Below are 27,592 nucleotides of genomic sequence, written 5' to 3' on the forward strand. Positions count from 1 at the left end.
GAGTTGAAAAAAAATCGAAAATATAAACTCACCTTGTGTTGCAATTGCTTCGACAGATACAATTGGTTGTGGTTCTGGAATGTATGTTTGCAGGGTTTCTGTAACAAGTATTCGTGAAATAGAGAGAGAGAGAGAAAGTGAAAAAATTAACTTCAATTTCATTGCAATATGATAAACACATATATTTATACATAAATGTAAATAAAACAAACGATAAAATATAAATAGACGATTTTAACGTTAACGAAATTACTATCAAGTACTTAACTGAAATTATAACAAAATAAATTACGGTTAGTTTCTAAATGATGTACAAAGTACGAACAGAAATTAAACGAAACGAAATTGAATTAATAATGTGACTCCAAAGACATTTTTTCGATATTAGTATTTATTGTGGTAGTATCCATAAAAATCCTTAAAAGCTAGCTGGAATGTGTTGGTTAGTAGTATTAATGGTAAATAAAACAATATACAATTGTATGAAAATGAATAATAGAATGCACGAATTAATGAATGAATTTCTTATTCTGGCTAATTTACATATTGAGAGAATAAAGTTTTTCGCTTTTTTCTTTCGCTTTCGATACGTTGTATTTTTACTTACGAATTGGTTTTGTGATTGAAATTAATTTTAGGTTTGAATAAAAAATGATTATTTGATTTGATTGAAATGTTTTTATTAAAGTTGCGGATTAATTGTAGTCGAAATTATTTGCTGCCTCTAGCGGCCGATTCATCTGACTCTACATATTCAATGTCAGTGTGAGATTCGCGTTGCATACCCTTTATGTGTAATTTCTCGGCGTCGATATTGAAGCTATTGCTACATTTTTCGTGGACAGTTGTACAGCTCTCGTTTAGCATTTCGCTTAATTCGTTGCAAACACAGTCAACTGTTGGTTCACTGTTATTCAACAACTCTTCGGCATCTGAAGGGAATTGAACGTCTTCGACATCTGTATGCTGTTGATTTTGGTGTGTGTTTTGACAATTTTCACGGAAAACATTGTTCACTGTTTTGCGGCTGTTAAGTTTGGCACATGTCGCCGATCCACAGGTCTCTAATGTGACTACAATATTTTTACTACTGGATTCATAGTCTTTGAAGTTGGTAGCGTTCGCATCTATTGGAGGCAGTTCTGCATCTGATACATCATCGGCTGTCATGTCTTCTACATCGGTAACTTTCTCGGAATGAGACTGATTAGATTGGCGGTTGGCTTCAGATTTCTTAACATATTTAAAGGCGCCGACGAATAGACCACTTTCACTAAGATCCATATCTTCGATATCAGTGCCACCACCGTCTTCTCGGGTTGTTGTTTTGGGAGTTTCTAAATATTTAGATTTACCCTTGGATTGGGTTCGAGTTTTCGATTTCTTTTTTCTGCTATTTGTGCCGGCCATATAAATTTCCTCAACATCTGTGACTGACTCAGCATTGGATATAATTTCTAAACGTTTACTTTGCTGAGTTTTAAACACTTCGTTTGCTACAGTGACATCAGATTCAACTAGTACATTGTTAGGTGAAGGAGATGGCGAACATGATGGAATTTCAACTCCAGTTACTTGACTATTCAAATCATCTGCACAGGAAAATTCCTCAGTATCCGTTACACATTCATCTTTTACAGCTGCATACATGCCAAAATAGTATTCTTTGTCCATTGGCATAACACTAGTTATGGTATCTCCATATTTGTCTTCTTGAAGCATTACAACCTCTCTTTGTGGTAGCGGTATAGCGTTCAGGTCAACAGAATGTGGACTTTCGTTGTCAGATGCTCCTGTTTCGGACATATCGTCACAAAACATGTCTTCGCAATCTGTGACACATCCGCCCTCATCACGTGTAGCCATAACGACGGCTTGAGGAATTGGTTGCTGGTCATCATCACCATCAAAACTGTCATCATCATCACCTTCTGCCACCGAATCATCAAATCGTTCAATATCGGTTAAAACTTCCTCCTTCTTGTTTTCTTTTACTTCTAAAAACGTTTTTTGGCAAAAGCTACCTTTCGGAATTGCACCTTGCACAAATTGATCGTTTATAAGCTTGATTCTATTCGTGGTATGAATGAATGCAACATCTAATGGTGGCATACTAGCACTACTAAGTAGATCTTCTTCAGAAATATTTCCTTGATGTGATATAGAATCGGAATCTGAACATGATATTTGGCAAATTTCCTCATTACCAGATAACTCTAGAACTTCATCTTCGGACATGGCATGCAATTCCTTTCCAGTAACATCGGATATAGCCGAAGCCATATTGCTTATATCACTTACAACTGAAACTTCATCGTAGTCATAATCGGAGTCCTCGTGATCTTCAGTGTTTACAGTTGTGTCCGCTATGTTAACTCGACCTTGCTCCACAAACGTCTCATTCAAATCAACACATACTGATTTCTCGCATTCGTTTTCTATTTCAGACTCTGTATTGTAGTCTTCATAATCAGTCAAATAATCGCTAAGTGTATTTAGATTTTGGGCTTGCAAAAAATTGCCAGATTTGTGTTCTACCATTTCTTTTAAGCCATTACTAGTCGATATTTGTTCTTGGATGTCATGTTGCAAAAACTCCTGCAGCGAAACCTTTAACTCGGGATAAATTACACTTTTATCATCCTCTTCACCTAAATCGCTATCATTATAATCTTCAACATCAGTCACATCGCCTTGAGTATCTGGTAATCCTTTCTTTATTGCTACGCTATTCTTCGATGATCTTCTTGATCGAGGTCTCTCTATATCTGCGTAGCTATCAAAATCTTCAACATCGGTCACACCACCTCCAAAATTTTGATTATAGTCCATATCATTACTATATGAATCGGAATTATCCTCAGAATTAGACGAAGACGATGTGTGGTGGTGCTGATAGCCATTTGAAGAATGTGACTCAGCAGTAACTGATATTTTTGGTATATTTGTGGACATATTGATATCGGTATTTATTATTAATTTTTATTTGTTTTTGGGAATTTTTATACTAATTGTGTTGCCTTTAGTGGGAACTTTTTAAACTGTTGTGTAGTGTACTTTCAATGATTTTCTATGTGAATTTTTCGGGGAAAAAAACAAATAAATAAAATGATTATAGAGTAGAAAATGGCGAGTAAATAAGTTTTCATTACGCCGAAGGAAGTTGAAAATTAAGCTAAAGTAATCTTGTGAACTTCATTACATAAAATTAGAAGTTGACATGTAATTTAAAGTGGGATATATTTAAATTATTTCTTTAAAACTCATTAACTAATCCTTAATATTTCGAAATTCAATTGAAAACGAACATTTATCGTTTTGGGAAGTATTAATTATTATATTCTGAAATACATTTCAGATTTCTAAAAAAGTAATTATTTCTGAAACACAATTAGAATATTCACCAACACCAACAGCAAAATAAAAGAAGTACTTCGTAAAGAATAACATTTATCACCACTTCACATTAATAACATTAAATGAATTATTTTATCATCTGTGGAGGTGATGTTTACAGACTACCAACTAAGCGAAAATAATAATTATAATCCCTCCTTTTAAAAGTCCGAGTTAAAATCATCACTTCTTCAGATTTTTTCACTACTTCGATTTAATTTTATTTACAATCTTTTTTTTTAATTTTTATTACAATCTTTTTATTATCTAAAATCTTTATGCCAGCAGTTAAATACTGACTACCTTATTTATTACAATTTATCAAAGGTTTATAGAACATATATTATATGAAAATTTGTATTATAAACCTTTGATAAGTTATTATTAGGCCCTAATTGTTTCTTTTATTGATTTTGTGTATGTTCAAAAAATTAAACCCTTTATTTTGTAAAACTCTTCACCTTGCGTTGAAAATATTTTCATACAAAATTTTGAAAATACAAAAACAATTAATATGAAAAATGACGTGAAGTGAGGGGAAGGGATTTACAAAAGGCGGATAAAATAATTAAAGTCGATTGGAGAAAATTCCATTTTCTGTGAGTTTCAAAAAGTATATCTACACTATATTTACCTTGAATTTATATATGTCGTTTAAAAACAGATTGTAGATAATATAAACAATGTATCATTTTTTCTAGATATGTATGTATATACATACGTATAAAGGTACTTTTTAATAGAGATACGAATAAGGATAATTAACGAGTTTATTAGAAATACTAAAAATATTATATTCCTTCGGCAGAAAATATATATTAAAATTTCAGACATTATTAAAATAACTATGGTGTGTATCAATAAGTAATTAGGAACCAACAAAATTAAATTAAACTTTTGTACTTCAATTGATACATATTTATTTAAATGCGTATTAATATATTTATTAGATAATAATAACTATAGTAATAATAATAATAATAATAATAATAATAAGAATTATAATATTAATAATATTAATAGCAAAATGTGATTGATATCTTAGTTAGATTGTGTTTTCAAATATTTAAGAACTTTACCTTGTTTATGCAGATCGTTGTCGTTAACTATAGACGATGTCATAGGACTTTCAGATTCCGAGCCAATCATGCCTACTGCTTCAAATTGTCTTTGCAATGTGGGATCCAATGCAAAACCACTGGCTTGCTGTTTGCGTATTGTCTCCTCTATCAAAGCAAAGGGGCTGCGTGTAGGTTTAGGTGAACCCGGACTGGCAGCGCACAAGCGATCTTGATCAGATGTAAATGTTGGCAGTGCCACCGAATCGGAGAGACTCGAATCAGTTGTATCAATGAAACTAACATCGTATTCGTTGACGCAACGTTGTTCAACTGACTGAGGGCGCATTATGCTCATGTAATCTACTTCGGGCTGACGATAAATTACTTCGAATGGTTTATCGGGACCAAATGTTTTGGTGAAGACTTCACTTGTTATTACCTTTCGACTACCGGATGAACTGGAGCTCTTTGTGCTGTCATTGGAACGTACAGATCGTGTATTGTTTTCCGAGTCATTGTCATCGGTTATTACCACCGTACTTACAAGAGTAGTGGCTATTGGTTCGCGATGAAGTTTTACGGTTGAAATTCTATTCGTGCCCGACGAGGTGACGGTTGTTGTAAACGACTTTCTCTCAGCTAATTTACTATTGAGTAATTCTTTTTCAATTTTATTAGTAGATTGGCTATTTTTTGAGGTAGTTGTTGTTGTTGCAGATGTTGATTTGCGAGAACTGTAAGAAGAATGAGACATTGTTGGAGAAGATTTTGGTGTTGAGCCCGCTTGATTGTTAAGTGTATTCTTAAGTTTTTTTTGTACTTTGAGATCAATACTCTTACTTTGCACTAATTTATCTTTCGGGGTGTCAATTTTCTTTGTGATATTTCGTTTAACCGTGCTTTGTTTTTGGTCAACTTTTGCTTTAAGTTCCAATTTATTAACTTTGTCATCTGTAACACTGTTTGTTTTTGTTCTAATTGGAACTTTGGATGATGCATTCGTAATTCGTTTTTGATTTGTTGCTGAAACATCCCGGTCTTTTAATCTGTTTGTATCTTCGGATGACAGTTTGGAGTCTTCCTTCTTTGCTGTGGACTTTGAGACAATTTTTTTCTTGTCGACTGCTTTTTCTTTTGAGACTTGTCGATTATAACGTACATTACTGACTTGTTCAATTATAGCTGACTTTGTTAAACTATCAGATTTGTCAATTGTACTTTTTAAACTGTTATCTTTGGTATATAAGTTTCGGACTCGTTTTGTAGTAGATTTTTGTTTAGTATCTGTTGTCGATTTCATGCGCTCAATAGAAATTTTTGTTTTAGTCTCTGAGGATTTTAAGGATTCTCTGCTATTACTATTGATTTTGTTCGTTTGCATCTTTCTAGTTCCCGACTGAGGTTTTGTTTGTTTACTTTGAAATGTGTTTTTATTTGTGATGGCTGTAACTTGAGGAACTGGAGACTTTGAAAACTTTTCATCTAAACTAAGTTCACTATCTGCTGATTTCAGATTTCCATAACGCCTGCTATGTGCAATTGTTGGTTGCATGTAATGATGTTCTCCAATCGGAACTGTAGGCGTTCTTAAGCGTCTTCTTTGTGAATCGTCATTTGGTGTCGAGCTTCTTGAGCTTGGTGAATGGTCGGTCTGTTTCCTGACAACAGACTTTGCTGTTTTTTGTGTTTTTCTAGTATATGCATACGTACTTGTAATAGAAGAATAGTCCGGCTTGGGTCGGTTAGGTGGTGGACTAAATGTTCTAAGCGTTTGTTGCTGGGGGACTCTTGTAATATCAGTTCGGATTCTAGGTCTTGAAGTAGTGCTACGACTAGTGGATTCTACATTTTCAGAGAAACTTTGATTTGTTTGAGGGCTTAATGTTCTTTCTAAACGTATTTGATTATTTAAAGCGGAAATTTTTGTTTTGTCAGATATTATTCTCTCATAATCGTTAACAACTATTTTTTTTACATCTTTGCGAGGCTTTAGATTTGTAACGGAACTCTCCATGTTATTTCTTTGGGATATTCGTTGGATTGTTTTCTTTTCTCGACTACTTGTTTGAGTTGTACTTTTCTGAATTTTAGGAGAAGTTTCGGAAATAGAAGTTCTTTTTGAGTAAGTCTTATTGCTGGTTATAGGTACTTCTCTAGGTTTTACAGAAGATTTCATATCTAGTTTAGGTTTACTTGTTTTTAATTTTTTGTCATAGTTTTGCTTTTTGTGTATATTTGGTATAGAGTGATGAGGTTTTGATATATCGCCTTCGTCCAAGTCTACGAAATAAGCAACTGCACGCGAATTAGTTTTGTCAGTGTTTGAAAACTTTACACTTTCAAAAACATTATCAACTGTACTGAACAGAGTAGGACTTGAAATGGATTCATTATCTTTAATACTTATTTGTGTTGCGTCGAAATCTTTATGTACTTCTACGGATGTTTCTATTGAAATATCTTTAGGATGCTTTGGAGACAGTGATGTTAATGTTTTTTCTAAATCATCAGCAACAGATACGTCACCTGAATAAGGCTTTTGGGGTAATTTGGAAGTATTAGAAGATGGTCTGTAAAAATCTACTGGGCTGGTCGAGTAAACCAAACTATAATTATCAACAGGTTTCGTAGTTGTAGAAGTTGAAATAATGACATCTGATGATTCCACATCATTTAAAGATTTTCTATCCGAATATTTTATAATGTTATCTGACTCCATTTCATCGCCCGACTCTTCATCTGAATAAGGCTTTAGCGGAGACTTTGGTAAAATAGTTGGCGAAGTGGGTTTTTGTGATATATATTTCACGTCCATATGATAATTATTACGATATATTGGACGCGAACTATTTGAATTATTTATTAATATTTCGTCTTCCGATTCATCATCAGAATATTGTTTTAGAGGCGAATTTAGCACTTTACTTGGAGGCAGTACTTCAGAGCTTGAAACAGATGTACCCATTAAAGGAGATAACCTATTTTTGGGTCTATACCTAGTACGTACTTCCACGCAAATCTCATCCTCAGAATCATCATCTGAATACGGCTTAACAGATGATGGTGAAATCGATTTACTACCGTTAGATTTGTCGGATTCACTAGCAATCCTTGACAAAACAGAAACAAATTTATCTAATGACTGTTCTGGGCTACGCCATACTGGCAGATTACCATCAACTTCATCTTCAGTTTCATCGTCCGAATAAGGCCTAAGGGCACGATTCGGCAATTCTAAAGATTTGTTAGAATCTAGGGGAGAATTTCGTATATTTTCTGGTTTTGGTTTAAGATATTCTGGTAAATCATCAGAATCTTTAGATGTATGTTTAACGGGAGATGTTTTGGAATCTATTGGGGATTTTGGTTTGTTCGATTTGTGTAGAGATTCTGGTAATTCAGAAAATTGTGGAGGCATCGAAGACTTCGAGTCAATAGTAGTTGGCTTTTTTATATCAATTTCATCTTCAGGATCCTCACCAGTTGTCGATTTAATGGGAGGTGATTCAGAATCTAGAAGCGATTTTGATTTCTCCGATTTGTCTAGAGATTCTGGCAAGTCAGAATATTGTGGAGCAATCGAAGGCTTTGAGTCAATAGATGTGGGTTTCTTTATTTCATGTTTCTTTTCAAAATCTTCACCAGTTGTGGGTTTAAAGTCAGAAAATTGTGAAGGCTTCGAGTCAATACTAGTTGGCTTTTTAAGATCAATTTCCTCTTCAGGATCCTCATCAGTTGACGATTTAATGGGAGATGATTCAGAATCTAAAAGCGATTTTGGTTTGTCTAATTTGTCTAGAGATTCTGGTAAGTCAGAAAATTGTGAAGGCATCGTAGGCTTCGAGTCAATAGCGGTTGGTTTCTTTAATTTGAATTCGTATTCAGAATCTTCAACAGTTGAAGATTTAATGGGAGATGTTTTGGAATCTAGAGGAGATTTTTGTTTATCCGATTTGTCTAGAGATTCTGGTAAATCAATAACTTGTAAAGACACCAAAGGCTTCGAGTCAATACCTGTTGGTTTCTTTATTTCAAATTCATCTTCAGAATCTTCACCAGTTGTGGGTGATGTTTTCGAATCTAGAGAAGATTTCGGTTTGTCCGATTTGTCTAGAGATTCTGGTAAGCCAGAAAATTGAGAAGGCATCGAAGGCTTCGAGTCAATAACTGTTGGCTTCTTTAATTCGAATTCGTCTTCAGAATCTTCAACAATTGAAGATTTAATGGGAGATGTTTTGGAATCTAGAGGATGTTTTTGTTTGTCCGATTTGTCTAGAGATTCTGATAAGTCAGAAAATTGTGAAGGTATTGAAGGTTTTGAGTCAATAGCTGTCAGTTTCTGTAATTCGAATTCGTCTTCAGAATCCTCACTAGTTGTGGGTTTAATGGGAGATGTTTTAGAATCTAGAGGAGATTTTGGTTTGTCTGACTTGTCTAGAGATTCTGGTAAGTCAGAAAATTGTGAAGGCATCGTAGGCTTCGTGTCACTAGCGGTTTGTTTCTTTAATATGAATTCGTATTCAGAATCTTCAATAGTTGAAGATTTAATGGGAGATGTTTTGGAATCTAGAGGAGATTTTTGTTTGTCCGATTTGCCTACAGATTCTGGTAAATCAATAACTTGTAAAGATACCGAAGGCTTGGAGTCAATACCTGTTGGTTTCTTTATTTCAAATTCATCTTTAGAATCTTTAACAGTTGTGAGTTTAATAGGAGATGTTTTAGAATCTAGGGGAGATTTTGGTTTGTCCGATTTGTCTAGAGATTCTGGTAAATCGAAATCTTGTGGAGACATTGAAGACTTCGAATCAATAGATATTGGTTTCTCTAATTCAAATTCATCTTTGGAATCTTCACTAGTTGTAGGTTTATTGGGAGATGTTTTGGAATCTAGGGGAGATTTTGCTTTGTCCGATTTGTCTAGATATTCTGTTAAATCAATAACTTGTGGAGACATCGAAGGGTTCAAGTCAATACCTGTTGGTTTCTTTAATTCAAATTCATCTTCAGAATCTTCACAAGTTGTAGGTTTATTGGGAGATGTTTTGGAATCTGGAGGAGATGTTTGTTTGTCCGATTTGTCTAGAGATACCGGTAAGTCAGTAAATTGTGGAGACATCGAAGGCTTCGAGTCAACAGCTGTTGGCTTCTTTAATTCAAATTCATCTTCAGAATCTTCTACAGTTGAGGACTTAGTGGGAGATGTTTTGGAATCTAGAGGAGATTTTGGTTTGTCCAATTTGTCTAGAGTTTCTAGTAAATCAAAAACTTGTGGAGACATCGAATGCTTCTTGTCAATACTTGTTGGTTTCTTTAATTCAAATTTATCTTCAAAATCTTCACCAGTTGTGGGTTTAGTAGGAGATGTTTTGGAATCTAGTGGAGATTTTGGTTTGTCCGATTTGTCTGGAGATTCTGGTAAGTCAGAAAATTGTGAAGTCATCGAAGGGTTCAAGTCAATTGCTTTTGGTTTCTTTGATTCGAATTCATCTTCAGAATCTTCACTAGCTATGGATTTAATTGGAGATGTTTTGGAATCTAGAGGAGATTTACGTTTGTCCGATTTGTCTATAGATTCTGGTAAGTCAGAAAATTGTGAAGGCATCGAAGTCTTCGAGTCAATAGATTTTGGTTTCTTTAATTCAAATTCATCTTCAGAAGCTTCAACAGTTATGGATTTAATGGGAGATGTTTTGGAATCTAGAGGAGATTTTGGTTTGTCCAATTTGTCTAGAGATTCTGGTAAATCAAAAACTTGTGGAGACATCGAATGCTTCGCATCAATACTTGTTGGTTTCTTTAATTCAAATTCATCTTCAGAATCTTCACCAGTTGTGGGTTTAATGGGAGATGTTTTGGAATCTAGAGGAGATTTTGGTTTGTCCGATTTGTCTAGAGATTCTGGTAAGTCAGAAAATTGTGAAGGCATCGAAGGCTTTAACTCAATAGCTCTTGGCTTCCTTGATTCGAATTCATCTTCAGAATCTTCACTAGCTGTGGGTTTAATGGGAGATGTTTTGGAATCTAGAGGAGATCTTGGTTTGTCCAATTTGGCTATAGATTCTGGTAGGTCAGAAAATTGTGAAGGCATCGAAAGCTTCGAGTCAATAGCTTTTAGTTTCTTTAATTCAAATTCATCTTCAGAACCTTCAACAGTTATGGATTTAATGGGAGATGTTTTGGAATCTGAAGAAGATTTTGGTTTGTCCGATTTGTCTACAGATTGTGGTAAATCAAAATCTTGTGGAGACATCGAATGCTTCGCGTCAATAGCATTTAGTTTCTTTAATTCAAATTCATCTTCAGAATATTCACTAGTTGTAGTTTTAATGGGTGATGTTTTGGAATCTAGAGGAGATTTTGGTTTGTCGAGTTTGTCTAGAGATTCTGGTAAATCAAAAACTTGTGGAGACATCGAATGCTTCGCGTCAATACTTGTTGGTTTCTTTAATTCAAATTCATCTTCAGAATCTTCACCAGTTGAGGGTTTAATGGGAGATGTTTTGGAATCTAGAGGTGATTTTGGTTTGTCCGATTTGTCTAGAGATACTGGTAAATTATAAACTTGTGGAGATATCAAAGGCTTCGAGTCAATACCTGCTGGTTTCTTTGATTCAAATTCATCTTTAGAATCATCACTATTAGTGTGTTTAATGGGAGATGCTTTAGAATCCAATGGAGATTTTGGTTTGTCCGATTTGTCTAGAGATTCTGTTAAATCAATAACTTGTGGAGACATCGAATGCTTTGCGTCAATACCTGTTGGTTTCTGTAATTTAAATTCATCTTCAGAATCTTCACCAGTTGTGGGTTTAATGGGAGATGTTTTGGAATATGAAGGAGATTTTGGTTTGTCCGATTTGTCTAGAGATTCTGGTAAGTCAGAAAATTGTGAAGGCATCGAAGGCTTTAACTCAATAGCTTTTGGCTTCTTTGATTCGAATTCATCTTCAGAATCTTCACTAGCTGTGGGTTTAATGGGAGATGTTTTGGAATCAAGAGGAGATTTTGGTTTGTCCGATTTGTCTATAGATTCTGGTAAGTCAGAAAATTGTGAAGGCATCGAAGTCTTCGAGTCAATAGCTTTTGGTTTCTTCAATTCAATTTCATCTTCAGAATCTTCAACAGTTATGGATTTAATGGGAGATGTTTTGGAATCTAGAGGAGATTTTGGTTTATCCAATTTGTCTAGAGATTCTGGTAAATCAAGAACTTGTGGAGACATCGAACGCTTCGCGTCAATACTTGTTGGTTTCTTTAATTCAATTTCATCTTCAGAATCTTCACCAGTTGTGGGTTTAATAGGAGATGTTTTGGAATCTAGAGGAAATTTTGGTTTGTCCGATTTGTCTAGAGATTCTGGTAAGTCAGAAAATTGTGAAGGCATCGAAGGCTTTAACTCAAGAGCTTTTGGCTTCTTTGATTCGAATTCATCTTCAGAATCTTCACTAGCTATGGGTTTAATTGGAGATGTTTTGGAATCTAAAAGAGATTTTGTTTTGTCCGATTTGTCTATAGATTCTGGTAAGTCAGAAAATTGTGAAGGCATCGAAGTCTTCGAGTCAATAGCTTTTGGTTTCTTTGATTCGAATTCATCTTCGGAATCTTCACTAGCTATGGGTTTAATTGGAGATGTTTTGGAATCTAGAGGATATTTTGGTTTGTCTGAATCTGAAGGAGATTTTGGTTTGTCCAATTTGTCTAGAGATTGTGCTAAATCAAAAACTTGTGGTGATATCAAAGGCATCGAGTCAATACCTGCTGGTTCCTTTAATTCAAATTCATCTTTAGAATCATCACTATTAGTGTGTTTAATGGGAGATGCTTTAGAATCCAATGGAGATTTTGGTTTGTCCGATTTGTCTACAGATTGTGGTAAATAAAAATCTTGTGGAGACATCGAATGCTTCGCGTCAATACCTATTGGTTCCTTTAATTTAAATTTATCTTCAGAATCTTCACCAGTTGTGGGTTTAATGGGAGATATTTTGGAATCTAGAGGAGATTTTGGTTTGTCCGATTTGTCTAGAGATTCTGGTAAATCACAAACTTGTGGAGATATCGAATACTTCGCGTCAATAGATTTTGGTTTCTTTAATTCAAATTCATCTTCAGAGTCTTCACTAGTTGTGGGTTTAATGGGAGATGTTTTGGAATCTAGAGGAGATTTTGGTTTGTCCAGTTTGTCTAGAGATTCTGGTAAATAAAAAACTTGAGAAGACATCGAATGCTTCGCGTCAATACTTGTTGGTTTCTTTAATTTAAATTCATCTTCAGAATCTTCACCAGTTGTGGGTTTAATGGGAGATGTTTTGGATTCTAGAGGAGATTTTGGTTTGTCCAATTTGTCTAGAGATTCTGATAAGTCAGAAAATTGTGAAGGCATCGTAGGCTTCAAGTCAATAGCTTTTGGTTTCTTTGATTCGAATTCATCTTCAGAATCTTCACTAGCAATGGGTTTAATGGGAGATGTTTTGGAATCTAGAGGTGATTTTGGTTTGTCCAATTTGTCTAGAGATTCTGGTAAATCAAAAACTTGTGGAGACATCGAATGCTTCGCGCCAATACTTGTTGGTTTCTTTAATTCAAATTCATCTTCAGAATCTTCAGCAGTTGTGGGTTTAATGGGAGATGTTTTGGAATCTAGAGGAGCTTTTGGTTTGTCCAATTTGTCTAGAGATTCTGGTAAGTCAGAAAATTGTGAAGGCATTGAAGGCTTCGAGTCAATAGCTTTTGGTTTCTTTAATTCAAATTCATCTTTAGAATCTTCACTAGCTGTGGGTTTAATGGTAGATGTTTTGGAATCTGGAGGAGATTTTGGTTTGTCCGATTTGTCTAGAGATTCTGGTAAATCAATATCTTGTGGAGACATTAAAGACTTCGAGTCAATTCCTGTTGGTTTCTTTAATTTAAATTCATCTTCAGAATCTTCACCAGTTGTGGGTTTAATTGGAGATGTTTTGGAATCTAGAGGAGATTTTGGTTTGTCCGATTTGTCTAGAGATTCTGGTAAGTCAGAAAATTGTGAAGGCATCGAAGGCTTTAACTCAATAGCTTTTGGCTTCTTTGATTCGAATTCATCTTCAGAATCTTCACCAGTTGTGGGTTTAATGGGAGATGTTTTGGAATCTAGAGGAGATTTTGGTTTGTCCAATTTGTCTAGAGATTCTGATAAGTCAGAAAATAGTGAAGGCATCGAAGGCTTTAAGTCAATAACTTTTGGTTTCTTTGATTCGAATTCATCTTTAGAATCTTCACTAGTTGTGGGTTTAATGTGAGAAATTTTGGAATCTATAGGAGATTTTGGTTTGTCCGATTTGTCCATAGATTCTGATAAGTCAGAATATAGTGAAGGCATCGAAGGCTTTAAGTCAATAACTTTTGGTTTCTTTGATTCGAATTCATCTTCAGAATCTTTACTAGTTGTGGGTTTAATGTGAGAAATTTTGGAATCCAGAGGAGATTTTGGTTTGTCCGATTTGTCCATAGATTCTGGTAAGTCAGAAAATTGTGAAGGCATCGAAAGCTTCGAGTCAATAGCTTTTGGTTTCTTTAATTCAAATTCATCTTCAGAATCTTCAACAGTTATGGATTTAATGGGAGATGTTTTGGAATCTGAAGGAGATTTTGGTTTGTCCAATTTGTCTACAGATTGTGGTAAATCAAAATCTTGTGGAGACATCGAATGCTTCTCGTCAATAGCTTTTGGTTTCTTTAATTCAAATTCATCTTCAGAATCTTCACTAGGTGTGGGTTTAATGGGAGATGTTTTGGAATCAAGAGGAGATTTTGGTTTGTCCAATTTGTCTAGAGATTCTGGTAAATCACAAACTTGTGGAGATATCGAATGCTTCGCGTCAATACTTGTTGGTTTCTTCAATTCAAATTCATCTTCAGAATCCTCACCAGTTGTGGGTTTAATGGGAGATGTTTTGGAATCTAGAGGAGATTTTGGTTTGTCCAATTTGTCTAGAGATTCTGGTAAATCAGAAACTTGTGGAGACATCGAATACTTCGCGTCAATAGATTTTGGTTTCTTTAATTCAAATTCATCTTCAGAATCTTCACTAGTTGTGGGTTTAATGGGAGATGTTTTGGAATCGAGAGGAGATTTTGGTTTGTCCAATTTGTCAAGAGATTCTGGTAAATAAAAAACTTGTGGAGACATCGAATGCTTCGCGTCAATACTTATTGGTTTCTTTAATTCAAATTCATCTTCAGAATCTTCACCAGTTGTGGGTTTAATGGGAGATGTTTTGGAATCTAGAGGAGATTTTGGTTTGTCCAATTTGTCTAGAGATTCTGGTAAGTCAGAAAATTGTGAAGGCATCGAAGGCTTCAAGTCAATAGCTTTTGGTTTCTTTGATTCGAATTCATCTTCAGAATCTCCACTAGCAATGGGTTTAATGGGAGATGTTTTGGAATCTAGAGGAGATTTTGGTTTGTCCGATTTGTCTATAGATTCTGGTAAGTCAGAAAATTGTGAAGGCATCGAAAGCTTCGAGTCAATAGCTTTTGGTTTCTTTAATTCAAATTCATCTTCAGAATCTTCACCAGTTGTGGGTTTAATGGGAGATGTTTTAGAATCTAGAGGAGATTTTGGTTTGTCCGCTTTGTATATAGATTCTGATAAGTCAGAATATAGTGAAGGCATCGAAGGCTTTAAGTCAATAACTTTTGGTTTCTTTGATTCGAATTCATCTTCAGAATCTTTACTAGTTGTGGGTTTAATGTGAGAAATTTTGGAATCCAGAGGAGATTTTGGTTTGTCCGATTTGTCCATAGATTCTGGTAAGTCAGAAAATTGTGAAGGCATCGAAAGCTTCGAGTCAATAGCTTTTGGTTTCTTTAATTCAAATTCATCTTCAGAATCTTCAACAGTTATGGATTTAATGGGAGATGTTTTGGAATCTGAAGGAGATTTTGGTTTGTCCAATTTGTCTACAGATTGTGGTAAATCAAAATCTTGTGGAGACATCGAATGCTTCTCGTCAATAGCTTTTGGTTTCTTTAATTCAAATTCATCTTCAGAATCTTCACTAGGTGTGGGTTTAATGGGAGATGTTTTGGAATCAAGAGGAGATTTTGGTTTGTCCAATTTGTCTAGAGATTCTGGTAAATCACAAACTTGTGGAGATATCGAATGCTTCGCGTCAATACTTGTTGGTTTCTTCAATTCAAATTCATCTTCAGAATCCTCACCAGTTGTGGGTTTAATGGGAGATGTTTTGGAATCTAGAGGAGATTTTGGTTTGTCCGGTTTGTCTGGTAAATCAAAAACTTGTGGTGATATCAAAGGCATCGAGTCAATACCTGCTGGTTTCTCTAATTCAAATTCATCTTTAGAATCATCACTATTAGTGTGTTTAATGGGAGATGCTTTAGAATCCAATGGAGATTTTGGTTTGTCCAATTTGTCTACAGATTCTGGTAAATCAAAATTTTGTGGAGACATCAAATGCTTCGCGTCAATACCTATTGGTTCCTTTAATTTAAATTTATCTTCAGAATCTTCACCAGTTGTGGGTTTAATGGGAGATGTTTTGGAATCTAGAGGAGATTTTGGTTTGTCCGATTTGTCTAGAGAATCCGTTAAATCAATAACTTGTGGAGACATCGAATGCTTCGCGTCAATACCTGTTGGTTTCTTTAATTCATATTCATCTTTAGAATCTTCACTATTAGTGTGTTTAATGGTAGATGTTTTGGAATCTGGAGGAGATTTTGGTTTGTCCGATTTGTCTAGAGATTCTGGTAAATCAATAACTTGTGGAGACATTAAAAGCTTCGCGTCAATACTTGTTGGTTTCTTTAAATTAAATTCATCTTCTGAATCTTCACCAGTTGAGGGTTTAATGGGAGATGTTTTGGAATCTAGAGGAGATTTTGGTTTGTCCAATTTGTCTAGAGATTCTGGTAAATCAGAAACTTGTGGAGACATCGAATACTTCGCGTCAATAGATTTTGGTTTCTTTAATTCAAATTCATCTTCAGAATCTTCACTAGTTGTGGGTTTAATGGGAGATGTTTTGGAATCGAGAGGAGATTTTGGTTTGTCCAATTTGTCAAGAGATTCTGGTAAATAAAAAACTTGTGGAGACATCGAATGCTTCGCGTCAATACTTATTGGTTTCTTTAATTCAAATTCATCTTCAGAATCTTCACCAGTTGTGGGTTTAATGGGAGATGTTTTGGAATCTGGAGGAGATTTTGGTTTGTCCAATTTGTCTAGAGATTCTGGTAAGTCAGAAAATTGTGAAGGCATCGAAGGCTTCAAGTCAATAGCTTTTGGTTTCTTTGATTCGAATTCATCTTCAGAATCTCCACTAGCAATGGGTTTAATGGGAGATGTTTTGGAATCTAGAGGTGATTTTGCTGGTTTCTTTAATTCAAATTCATCTTTAGAATCATCACTATTAATGTGTTTAATGGGAGATGCTTTAGAATCCAATGGAGATTTTGGTTTGTCCGATTTGTCTACAGATTCTGGCAAATCAAGAACTTGTGGAGACATCGAATGCTTCGCGTTGATACCTATTGGTTCCTTTAATCGAAATTTATCTTCAGAATCTTTACCATTTGTGGGTTTAATGGGAGATGTTTTGGAATCTAGAGGAGATTTTGGTTTGTCCAATTTGTCTACAGATTCTGGTAAGTCAGAAAATTGTGAAGGCATCGAAGGCTTCAATTCAATAGCTTTTGGTTTCTTTGATTCCAATTCATCTTCATAATCTGCACTAGTTGTGGGTTTAATGAGGGATATTTTGGAATCTAGAGGAGATTTTGGTTTGTCCGATTTGTCTAAAGATTCTAGTAAAACAATAACTTGTGGAGACATCGAAGGCTTAGAGTCAATTGATGTTGGTTTCTTTAATTCAAATTCATCTTCAGAATCTTCTACAGTTGTGGGTTTAATGGGAGATGTTTTAGAATCTAGAGGAGATTTTGGTTTGTCCAATTTGTCTAGAGATTCTGGTAAGTCAGGAAATTGTGAAGGCATCGAAGGCTTCAAGTCAATAGCTTTTGGTTTCTTTGATTCGAATTCATCTTCAGAATCTTCACTAGCAATGGGTTTAATGGGAGATGTTTTGGAATCTAGAGGTGATTTTGGTTTGTCCAATTTGTCTAGAGATTCTGGTAAATAAAAAACTTGTGGAGACATCGAATGCTTCGCGTCAATAGCTTTTGGTTTCTTTAATTCAAATTCATCTTCAAAATCTTCACCAGTTGTGGGTTTAATGGGAGATGTTTTGGAATCTAGAGGAGATTTTGGTTTGTCCAATCTGTCTAGAGATTCTGGTAAGTCAGAAAATTGTGAAGGCATCGAAGGCTTCAAGTCAATAGCTTTTGGTTTCTTTGATTCGAATTCATCTTCAGAATCTTCACTAGCAATGGGTTTAATTGGAGATGTTTTGGAATCTAGAGAAGATTTTGGTTTGTCCAATTTGTCTAGAGATTCTGGTAAATCAAAAACTTGTGGAGACATCGAAAGCTTCGCGTCAATACTTGTTGGTTTCTTCAATCCAAATTCATCTTCAGAATCTTCACCATTTGTGGGTTTAATGGGAGATGTTTTAGAATCTAGAGGAGATTTTGGTTTGTCCGTTTTGTCTAGAGATTCTGGTAAATCAAAAACTTGTGAAGGCATTGAAGGCTTCGAGTCAATAGCTTTTGGTTTCTTTAATTCAAATTCATCTTTAGAATCTTCACTAGTTGAGGATTTAATGGTAGATGTTTTGGAATCTGAAGGAGATTTTGGTTTGTCCGATTTGTCTAGAGATTCTGGTAAATCAAAATCTTGTGGAGATATCGAAGGCTTCGAGTCAATTGCTGTTGCTTTCGTTAATTCAAATTCATCTTCAGAATTATCACTAACTATGGGTTTAATGGGAGATGCTTTGGAATCTAGATGAGATTTTGGTTTGTCTGATTTGTCTAGAGATTCTGGTAAATCAATAACTTGTGAAAACATCGAACGCTTCGAGTCTATTTCTGTTGGTTTTTTTAATTCGAATTCAACTTCAAAATCTTCACTAACTATGGGTTTAACGGGAGATGTTTTGGAATCTAGAGGAGATTTTAGTTTATCCGATTTGTCTAGAGATTTTGGTAAATCAATAACTTGTGAAAACATCGAAGACTTCGAGTCAATAGCTTTTGGTTTCTTTAATTCAAATTCATCTTCAGAATCTTCACCAGTTGTGAGTTTAATGGGAGGAGATTTTGGTTTTTCCGATTTGTCTATAGTTTCTTTGTCTAAAGATTCTGGTAAGTCAGAAAATTGTGAAGGCATAGAAGGCTTCGAGTCAATAGCATTTAGTTTCTTTGATTCGAATTCATCTTCAGAATCTTCACTAGTTGTGGGTTTAAAGGGAGATGTGTTGGAATCTAGAGGAGATTTTGGTTTGTCCGTTTTGTCTATAGTTTCTGGTAAGTCAGAAGATTGTGAAGGCATCGAAGGCTTCGAGCCAATAGCATTTGGTTTCTTTGATTCGAATTCAACTTCAGAATCTTCACTAGTTGTGGGTATAGTGGGAGATATTTTGAAATCTGAAGGAGATTTTGGTTTGTCCGATTTCTCTAGAGATTCTGGTAAATCAAAAACTTGTGAAGACATCGATGGCTTCGAGTCAAAATCTGTTGGTTTCTTTAATTTAAATTCATCTTTAGATTCGTCACCAGTTGAGGGTTTATAGGAAGATGTTTTGGAATCTAGAGGAGATTTTGGTTTGTCCGATTTGGATAGAGATTCTGGTAAATCAAAAACTTGAGGTGACATCGAAGGCTTCGCGTCAATACCTGTTGGTTTCTTTAATTCAAATTCATCTTTAGAATCTTCACAGGTTGTGGGTTTAATGGGAAATGTTTTGGAATTTAGAGGAGATTTTGGTTTGTCCGATTTGTCTAGAGATTCTGGTAAATCAATAACTTGTGAAGACATCGAAGGCTTCGATTCAATAGCTTTTGGTTTCTTTAATTCAAATTCATCTTCAGAATCTTCACCAGTTGTGGGTTTAATGGTAGATGTTTTGGAATCTAGAGGTGATTTTGGGTCGTCCGATTTGTCTACAGATTCTGGTAATTCAATAACTTGTGGAGACATCGTAGGCTTCGATACAGTTGCTTTTGATCTCTTTAATTCAAATTCATCTTCAGAATCTTCACCAATTTTTGGTTTAATGGGAGATGTTGTGGAATCTAGAGGAGATTTTAATTTGTTCGATTTGTCTGGAGATTCTGGTAAGTCAGAATATTGTGAAGGCTTTGAGTAAGTATCTGTTGGGTACTCTAATTCAATTAATTTAAATTCATTATCTGAATCATTTATAGACGTCAGTTTAATAAGAGATTTTTTTAAATCTAAGGTAGATTTTGATTTGTCTAAAACATCAGTTTTTGTCGATAATTCTGAAACGATAAGTGTCTGACAAGTTTTAAGTTTCAAACCGTTTAGATCCAGCTCATCTTCAGAGTCTGCTTCTGATACTGCTTTGTCAGGAGATTGTATTTGGTCAGGGGGAAAAGTTTTTATGTCTTGAATGAACTTATTTTGTTCCGTATGGTGTTTTGTTTGGACGGACATGGGAAATGAGGTTTGAGGTTCATCGTTATCAAATGGTAAATTACCAGAAATATTCTTTATAGAATTTGTCTTACGTTTATCAAGTAATGATATAATTTTATGATTTTCGTATATTTTTTGTAAGTGTTCATCATTAGGAGATTCTATTTTAGTATGTAATTTTTGAACAAGTGGGGGAAATGTTATTTTATCAGCCTTTCTGCCCATTAACACATCTGTGCCATTTTGAGAAGATTCTGACAAATTTGTCGATGCGAGTAAAGGAAATCTTGACGGATCTTTTCCGACTTTATATTCTTGTTCTACTTTTTTTGTTTCTTCGACGACTAATGTTGTTGGTTGTTCGCTTGTTATTGAGAATATTTCTAATGAAGTTTTGGTTAGAGACAGACCTGCAACAAATGTATTTGTTGCTGATGCGTGCGCTTGGTGTTGGTCAACAGTTGATATTTTTCTTATTTCTTCTTTGGCATGAGCTGTTATTTCGTTTCCTGTTAGAAGGTGTGATTCAGTGGTGAGATCTTTTTTATTATCCCACATTTCATTGGAAATGCTAAACATTGGTTTATTGTCTATGGTTTTAGGTATAACTAAGGGTAGAGTTGTACTTTTATATTCTAATGGCTTAATAATACTAGTTTGGTAGGAAGTCAAATTCAGTTTTGGTAATTGACTTTCGTTCACAGTCTTTTCAGTTTCTATAGTATCACTATGTTTGGAATCAATCTTATCTAAACTAGCTTTGTCATGTTCCTGAGTTTTATTTTGTACATTTTCGGATGGAATTTCAAACAATTTTGCTAATTCGCTAATTCTACGTTGCGAACATACTACTTCACATGTCTCTTCAATAGGTGTTGTAGTTTGTTGCGGACTATTTATTGTCGGTACTTGAACCTTTTTCTCTGTTATTGTGGGGGCAAGTTTTTCTATAAGTAAATCAGTTTCGGTTAAGATTTGTTTTTCTACATCGGCTGTGTTTAAGTCTGTTGGTTGTTTTTCCCGCCGTCTTGGGCTAAATGGAATGGCTTCTACTATGGATGTTGGGAATTTTTTCTCAAAAACTTCTACAACTTCTCTAACTTTTGGTAATGTTTCATTATAATTTTTGGGCATTTCCCCTGTAATTGTATCAATTTCCTTGTACTTTACAATGTCGTCCATAATATCAATTTCATTTGTATCTTTGCCGAACCTATCCAGTTTTTTATGTTCTTCAGCCACCTCAAATGTTTTCTTTTTTTGACATATTTTTTCACAAACAACCTCATCAATGGCGTTCAGATTACTAAATTCTTTTTCACTTGCTTCGATTGGCGATAGTTTAACAATGTCGATAGGAGGTTCTGAAGTCGTCAGCTGTGTCAATGCAACATCAACTTCGTTTAAAATTTGTTTTTCTAATTGTGGCAGGTCACACTCAATGTGGCTTCCCTGACGTTCTCGTACTGCAAACGGTATCGCTTCGACAGTCGATCCAATAATTTTTTCCTCTATTGCATGTACAACAGTTTTAACTGAAGCATTCTTATCAATTGATTCGGATTCTGAATCCGATTGTTGACTTATATCTGTTGGACATAGCCCTTGACTTTCTAATTCCTGTATTTTTCTTTTAACGTCGCCGCATTTCATAATTTGCTCCAAATAATCTCTATCGCTCATTACGGCTCCAGTTTCAGATGGTGTTAATTCTGTTGTTGCTGCGATCTTCTTGTCGAACCCTGAAGGAATGTTTTCATTTTCCACTTTTTGTGTAGATTTTGTAAAAGGGAATATTGTTGTGGTTGTTGTTGTTATTTTGGGTATTTTCGTTCGACTACTTTCACTCATTTCTGTAAATGAGGGAGTGTCTTTAGTGTGGAAGATTTTTGTTGTTGACGTGGGAGTTTCATGAATTTCTAACATTTCTTTAGGCAACTTCTTGGATTCAATTAGTTCTTTAGTAATAATAGTGGAGGCAGTTGCGCTACTACTAGCATAAGGTTTAATGTTTTGAATGCTGAAGTGCTCTGTTAGTTACGAATAATTAATTTAATAACATTTCAATACAAACAAACATTGAATTAGTTTATAATTGAAGTACGAATTATATAATTTTAGCATTAATGATCCGTAAGTATATTGGAGTAGTAGAGAAGAAGTAGTAATAGTAGTAGTAGGTAGCATAATATGGTAGTAGTTTCATATAGAAGAGGAGAGGAAGTAGTTTATTTTTATTTTTTGGATGTGTGGTAAGCAAGTTGTTTGTTACAAGCATAAACGGAGAACAATACACGAAGTAGAATTTTAATTAATTATTTTTCTTCGTTTTATTTATTTTTTACATAGAAAAATAACATTCAATACATTTCTTTTTATAACATACAGATCTACACAATGTAATAATGTGTATGTTATACATTATATATATATGTAAATAAGTAAGTATAAGATGTATATACATATATATGTACAAATGGATATGCATATGTACGTGTGCAAATATAAGCTTTTTAGCGTTCATTGCAAATTTTTCATTATTTTGAATCGGAAAAAGTTCTATCTGCAATTTGTACCTTTGAAAATATTTTTAAACAATTTTCAAACGTATGATAACAAAATTTAGCTCTGGTATACAAATGTATTAAGTCATTAAAACAGCCATTTAAGAGTACTTTATACGAAACAAAACTTTAATATATATCATTTGCAGGGTATATAAAAAGCTCTTTAAAAAGTTGTTTCTAACCTTTGATCCAGCTAACCAATATTTGTGGCAGGACAAAAACATTGAAAATTAAATTTTAATTTTTGAAATAAAAATTTAAAGTTTTTTGCAGAGTAATTTACGAAATCTTGATCGAAGAATTTGCAGTGATAATCAGCAATTATTAACACACGTAGTTTTATTTTAATGGAAATCTTACGAATTGATAAAATAACAAACAAATAGAAAGTCAGTTTCTAATCTGGTATAAAAATATGAAATGGACACAACTAAAGAAAACAAAAACACAATCCAAAGAAGCTGCATAAATAAGTTAATTCAATATTTTATTATTTTTTTTTTTGTGTGAGTTTAAGTAAAGGTTAGTGTTGTGTTAGTATTTCATCGAAAATCTCGACCTAAAAATAATCTGTAAAATTTTGGTATGATTTGCGAAATTTCGCAAATACAGTGGTTGACAAAGCAATGGAAACTTTTTCAAATATTTCAGAAATGGTTGTAATTCTAAACTTATTAATGATATATTATTTATAATTATTATTTACCAAAATTAAAAAAAAAAAAAAAAAAACAAAAACATAATTAATTAAATTCAGAAAAAGGATAATCAAATAACACTTTCAAAAAATATTAAAAATTTTGATAAAAAAGATTCAGTGAAAACTCAACATATGGGTTGAAGACCCCATAAAACTGCTCTAATACCGAATTTGATGACAATAGAATTCGAAAAATTCCAAAAAAAAGTAATCCTCTAAGATAGTTAGAACCGGTAGAATTAATATTGAAAAATATAATTTTTATAGTCCTGTCCAAATTTAATTAGAACATTTAGTTTTAGGACATTTGTAAGGCGGCCAAATGGAAAAGACACTGGACCCGAAGAATATTAAGTTTAGCGGTGGCAATTGGTATTGGTCGAATTCAATTATAAAAAGATTCTATGTATGGTATAAGGTAAAGATCCATAAAAAAAATTAAGTAATTTCAAGGTTTAAAAACGACAATGGCCCTAAAAGCCTACTTTCGAGTTGCAATCGAGTGGCTAGACTCGAAAATTATACTGGTAAGTGGCCTGCATATTCACCATATATCAAATCCAAAGATAATCCAGTGAAAACAGTATTTCCAAAATATGGACTCAAAAATTGTCCTCTCAGGTCTAATTGTAAGGACGATTTTTTGGATGCCGTTATAAAGGAATAGCTTAATTTTTCAAATGAATTTTTTTATCCAATTATTGTTTCAATGCATCTCCGATGTCATGTTTATTCTGAGTTTCTGACAAGTTCTGACCCAATTTGGTAAGATAATACCAAAGTTTCCATTGTTCTGTCAGTAACAGAAAATCAAATACTTTAATTTTGTTTTATTTTTTTTTTTAATTAAATCAATTATATTCATGAAATGTTATTAATTTGGGTATATAAAAATTCATACAAATAAAATTCTAAACAAAAAATAAAATTTTTTATTCATGTTTTGGGATTTGAGTCAGTTTGTAAAAGTTGAGAAAAAGGTTTCCATTGTTTTGTCACCCACTGTATAGAGTAGAAAAACTTTTATATAAAATTATAATCCGCGTGCAAATACCAAAATATGACTAAATAATATATTGGGCCAAACTATTCGATATATAAATGTATTAATATGTGTGTGTATAAATGTGTGTACATTATGTACATTATGTGTATATGTACCAAATGCTACATGAGGTCGTGGATTATCTTGGATGTAGTATTTGTTATTTTATTCCTTTTTTTAATATTATACAAATATTGAGCAAAAATAATATTAATTAAATATAAATAATAAAAATCTGACTAATTAAGAGCCCAACAACGTTTGCAATTTTAATATTTACATTATTTCTTCAAATAAATTTTAATTTATTTATTATTTTTAACATAACTTTTTAGAGTGTACATTTCTAAAATATTTTCCTTTATGGCAATTATTTAACCACGACTTCATATAACATTTTTGAAATACATATTTATGTACAATTGTAGTCATATGAATATGATATATATGTATGTATATATATTTTTTACTATTAATACATTTTGTGTTTTTTTTTTATTATAAAATATTTAATGCAAAATAAAATTAAATATTAATAAATAAAAAATAATAAATAAATTATAATTAAACACAATATTAGTACATATGTACGTACATACATATGTATGTATTTAGAAAACACTAAACGAAAAAGCTTGTTTCCATAATTATAATTACTTCAATAAAATGCCAATCGATAGTTAATAATTAAAAAAAATAATAATAAAATGAAAAAAACAACAACATTGCAATTATAAAGTATAGTTAAAATTAATGCTGAATAATTATTCATTGGATGAAAACTTTACAATGTCATTGCCGTGTAAATAATGAAGCCATTCCATGAAACTTAAAAAAAACAACAAAAAATATATTAAAATGATCAATATATTGTGCAGCTGCATTAGTTTCGACTTTCAAAACTACACATTCAACTAATTGTATATAATTAATTCATACATAAAATCATTAAATATTTAATTTTTTTTTTTAAATTTCGAAACACAATATATTATTCATAAATTTTCATTTGTAATGGAACTAGTGTTTATCTTAATGAAATTTTGACTTCAATACTTTACTAAATTTCAAAAAATTAAAAAAATATTTCAGTTGTACACTCAAGTTTGCTAAAGGAAACGGTAACAAATCTACTTAAATATTGTATTTAATTAAATCAACGAGTATTTATAAAAAATACCATTAAACAATCATTGAAACATTAAACTCAAAGAAAATTTTGAATAAATTAGTTTTGGGAGTAAGTTTAAAAAATTTAAAAAAATATATATTTGTATTGTCATAGATCGTTAAAGAGAAAAGGATCAGGGGATGTACGGTCCCATTTTGAAAATTGAAAATTGTCAAAAAATTGTCGACGAATACTTTTAGGCTACTTTGGGTTATATATTAATATATTTTTGCCAAATAACATACTAAAAGTATACTATACATTTTATGACACAATTATTATTATAATAAATGACACTGTAAAACCCCTTTAGTTTATTTGATAACAATTTGGAACAATACAAATTACAAAATATATCATTATAAACATTGAAAAATATACAAAAAGATAATTTTATAAAATGCAAACATTAAAAATTGCAAACGTAATCTGAACCAAAAATATTCTTACTTTAAACTTGTTAAATATACTTTATAATTAATAAATTTTACTTAAATATTTTTTTTTTTGATAATTTTTAAAAATACTTAAATTTGTGTAAATAGAAGAAACGCCTAAAAACATACAAATATTTTATAAATACTTAAAAACAAAATTGATACACACCATTGTCAAAGATATGCTAAATGTTTTTTTTTTGGGAATTACTTTCCAATTTTATTTCTTGATCGGACATTTCAACAACTTACCGTTATTTTAGAATAATTTTATATGTAATAATTATTATTTATTTCATTTTTATTTGTTTACAATTATCTTTTATCAACACTTTTGTTTGCTTAGTTATTTTTTATACTATATATTTTGTGAATTAGAATTAATGCTTAAATTTCTTTCAGTTCTTCGATTTCACTAGTACGCTCACAGAATTTTATTAAAAAAAAAAACACGGACACACAAAACACCCGACAATATCGTCTGTAAATTATAAAACGTTGTTTTCTTCATCAAATAAAAATTTTCACTAAATTTTAAAATTTCAGAGGACACAACAACAAGTCTGTACAAATCTAATTGCAGGGAAAATAGCAACTAATTCAGTTGTTTTAAAATTGTGCTCGTATTGTATTTAGTACGTTTTTTCTGCTATAGTCACAAATTAAATTAAAATAAATTTAAAAAGTCTACTATGTGTGGATTTATTCTTCATATGTGTGACCCTGAATTCGATGGTTTTCTTTTTCTTTATTTTCTTTGGTCTTCTACTTTATACTAATATATGTATGTATGTACTGCTTATGGACTAATGTATGTATGTATAAACAAAAAAAGAATCCGATTAAAATTGGTAAGCAATTTTGGCTGCTTATTTTTAACTACAAAAAATATCGTATTATAGTTATTTGTTTTTGACTCTGATATATTTTTTCAATACCAATATAGAATGCATTGGGATTGAAGAGATTAGATAGCTCGTGTACTTCAACAAAGTGCTTGTAAATGGACAGGCACAGCCATGTACATGAAACTGAGTTCTTCATAGAAGGATTCACGGGCGCGTGATAGACCATTTTCAAGTGTACCCAGTGCACTGTCAGACTGTCAGATAGCATCAAACCTCCGCAAAAAAATGTAGTCGCTTAACTTAGCTAAGAAATATATATGTTGTTCTGATAAGACACATTTCATCTAGAGCTCGTCGAAAAGTTGATAAATCATTAACCCACTTTTTCGATATTCAAGAGTTACATTTATTATGAGCTAAAAATTGAAATATATGTAGGTTAATAATATTAAGTTTCTGCAGAATGGAGCACAAAGTGCTATCATTCGTCGGGATGCCTCAGATCTGTGATTTAAACCGTTTTAAATTTGTTGTAAGAAAGTTCTCACACCCTTTACGTTAATATCGTTAAAACCATTGCACAATGCCATATTTCTCCCATCTAGAATGACAAAAGTCTAAACAAAAGAGTTGTTCGCTTTCAGTAGTAATGGAAACATTGAAAGAAATACCAATAGAGAAATGAGACTCTAAAGTTTTGCTTACTAAATTAAAATTTTCTAAGTTACTTATATAGTAAGCGCACAACAGGCCCGATAGTGGCCTAGGTGTATTTCTTCGGTTTTAGTGTAACCTACTTATA

General features: G+C 32.9%; 2 protein-coding genes across 10 annotated transcripts in view; both read right to left on the reverse strand.

Moving 5' to 3' along the window:
- Positions 1-27,592, reverse strand: part of LOC111676593 (ankyrin-3) — a 96,610-nt gene that overhangs the window by 15,508 nt on the left and 53,510 nt on the right. For 7 of the 9 annotated variants that reach the window (XM_023437544.2, XM_046953258.1, XM_046953257.1 and 4 more), the window contains one exon: positions 33-98. In XM_023437544.2, the coding sequence (XP_023293312.2) occupies positions 33-98 (66 nt within the window). Of the gene's footprint in view, positions 1-32; positions 99-4,475; positions 13,785-27,592 lie in introns of those variants that run through there. The other 2 variants (XM_046953259.1, XM_046953254.1) reach the window with 1 other exon arrangement.
- Positions 33-26,526, reverse strand: LOC111676595. The gene is made up of 3 exons (XM_023437549.2): positions 26,195-26,526; positions 608-3,070; positions 33-98 (listed from the first exon to the last, which is right to left on the reverse strand). Exon 2 carries the CDS (start codon positions 2,953-2,955, stop codon positions 712-714), a length of 2,244 nt encoding a protein of 747 aa, XP_023293317.2. The 5' UTR covers positions 2,956-3,070; positions 26,195-26,526; the 3' UTR covers positions 33-98; positions 608-711.

This window comes from Lucilia cuprina, chromosome 5, assembly GCF_022045245.1.
Source record: "Lucilia cuprina isolate Lc7/37 chromosome 5, ASM2204524v1, whole genome shotgun sequence".
Classification (NCBI taxonomy): domain Eukaryota; kingdom Metazoa; phylum Arthropoda; class Insecta; order Diptera; family Calliphoridae; genus Lucilia; species Lucilia cuprina.

Excerpts from the sequence above, each read along its gene's own strand:
- LOC111676595 (XM_023437549.2), bottom strand. The coding sequence starts at position 2,955 with ATGTCCACAAATATACCAAAAATATCAGTTACTGCTGAGTCACATTCT.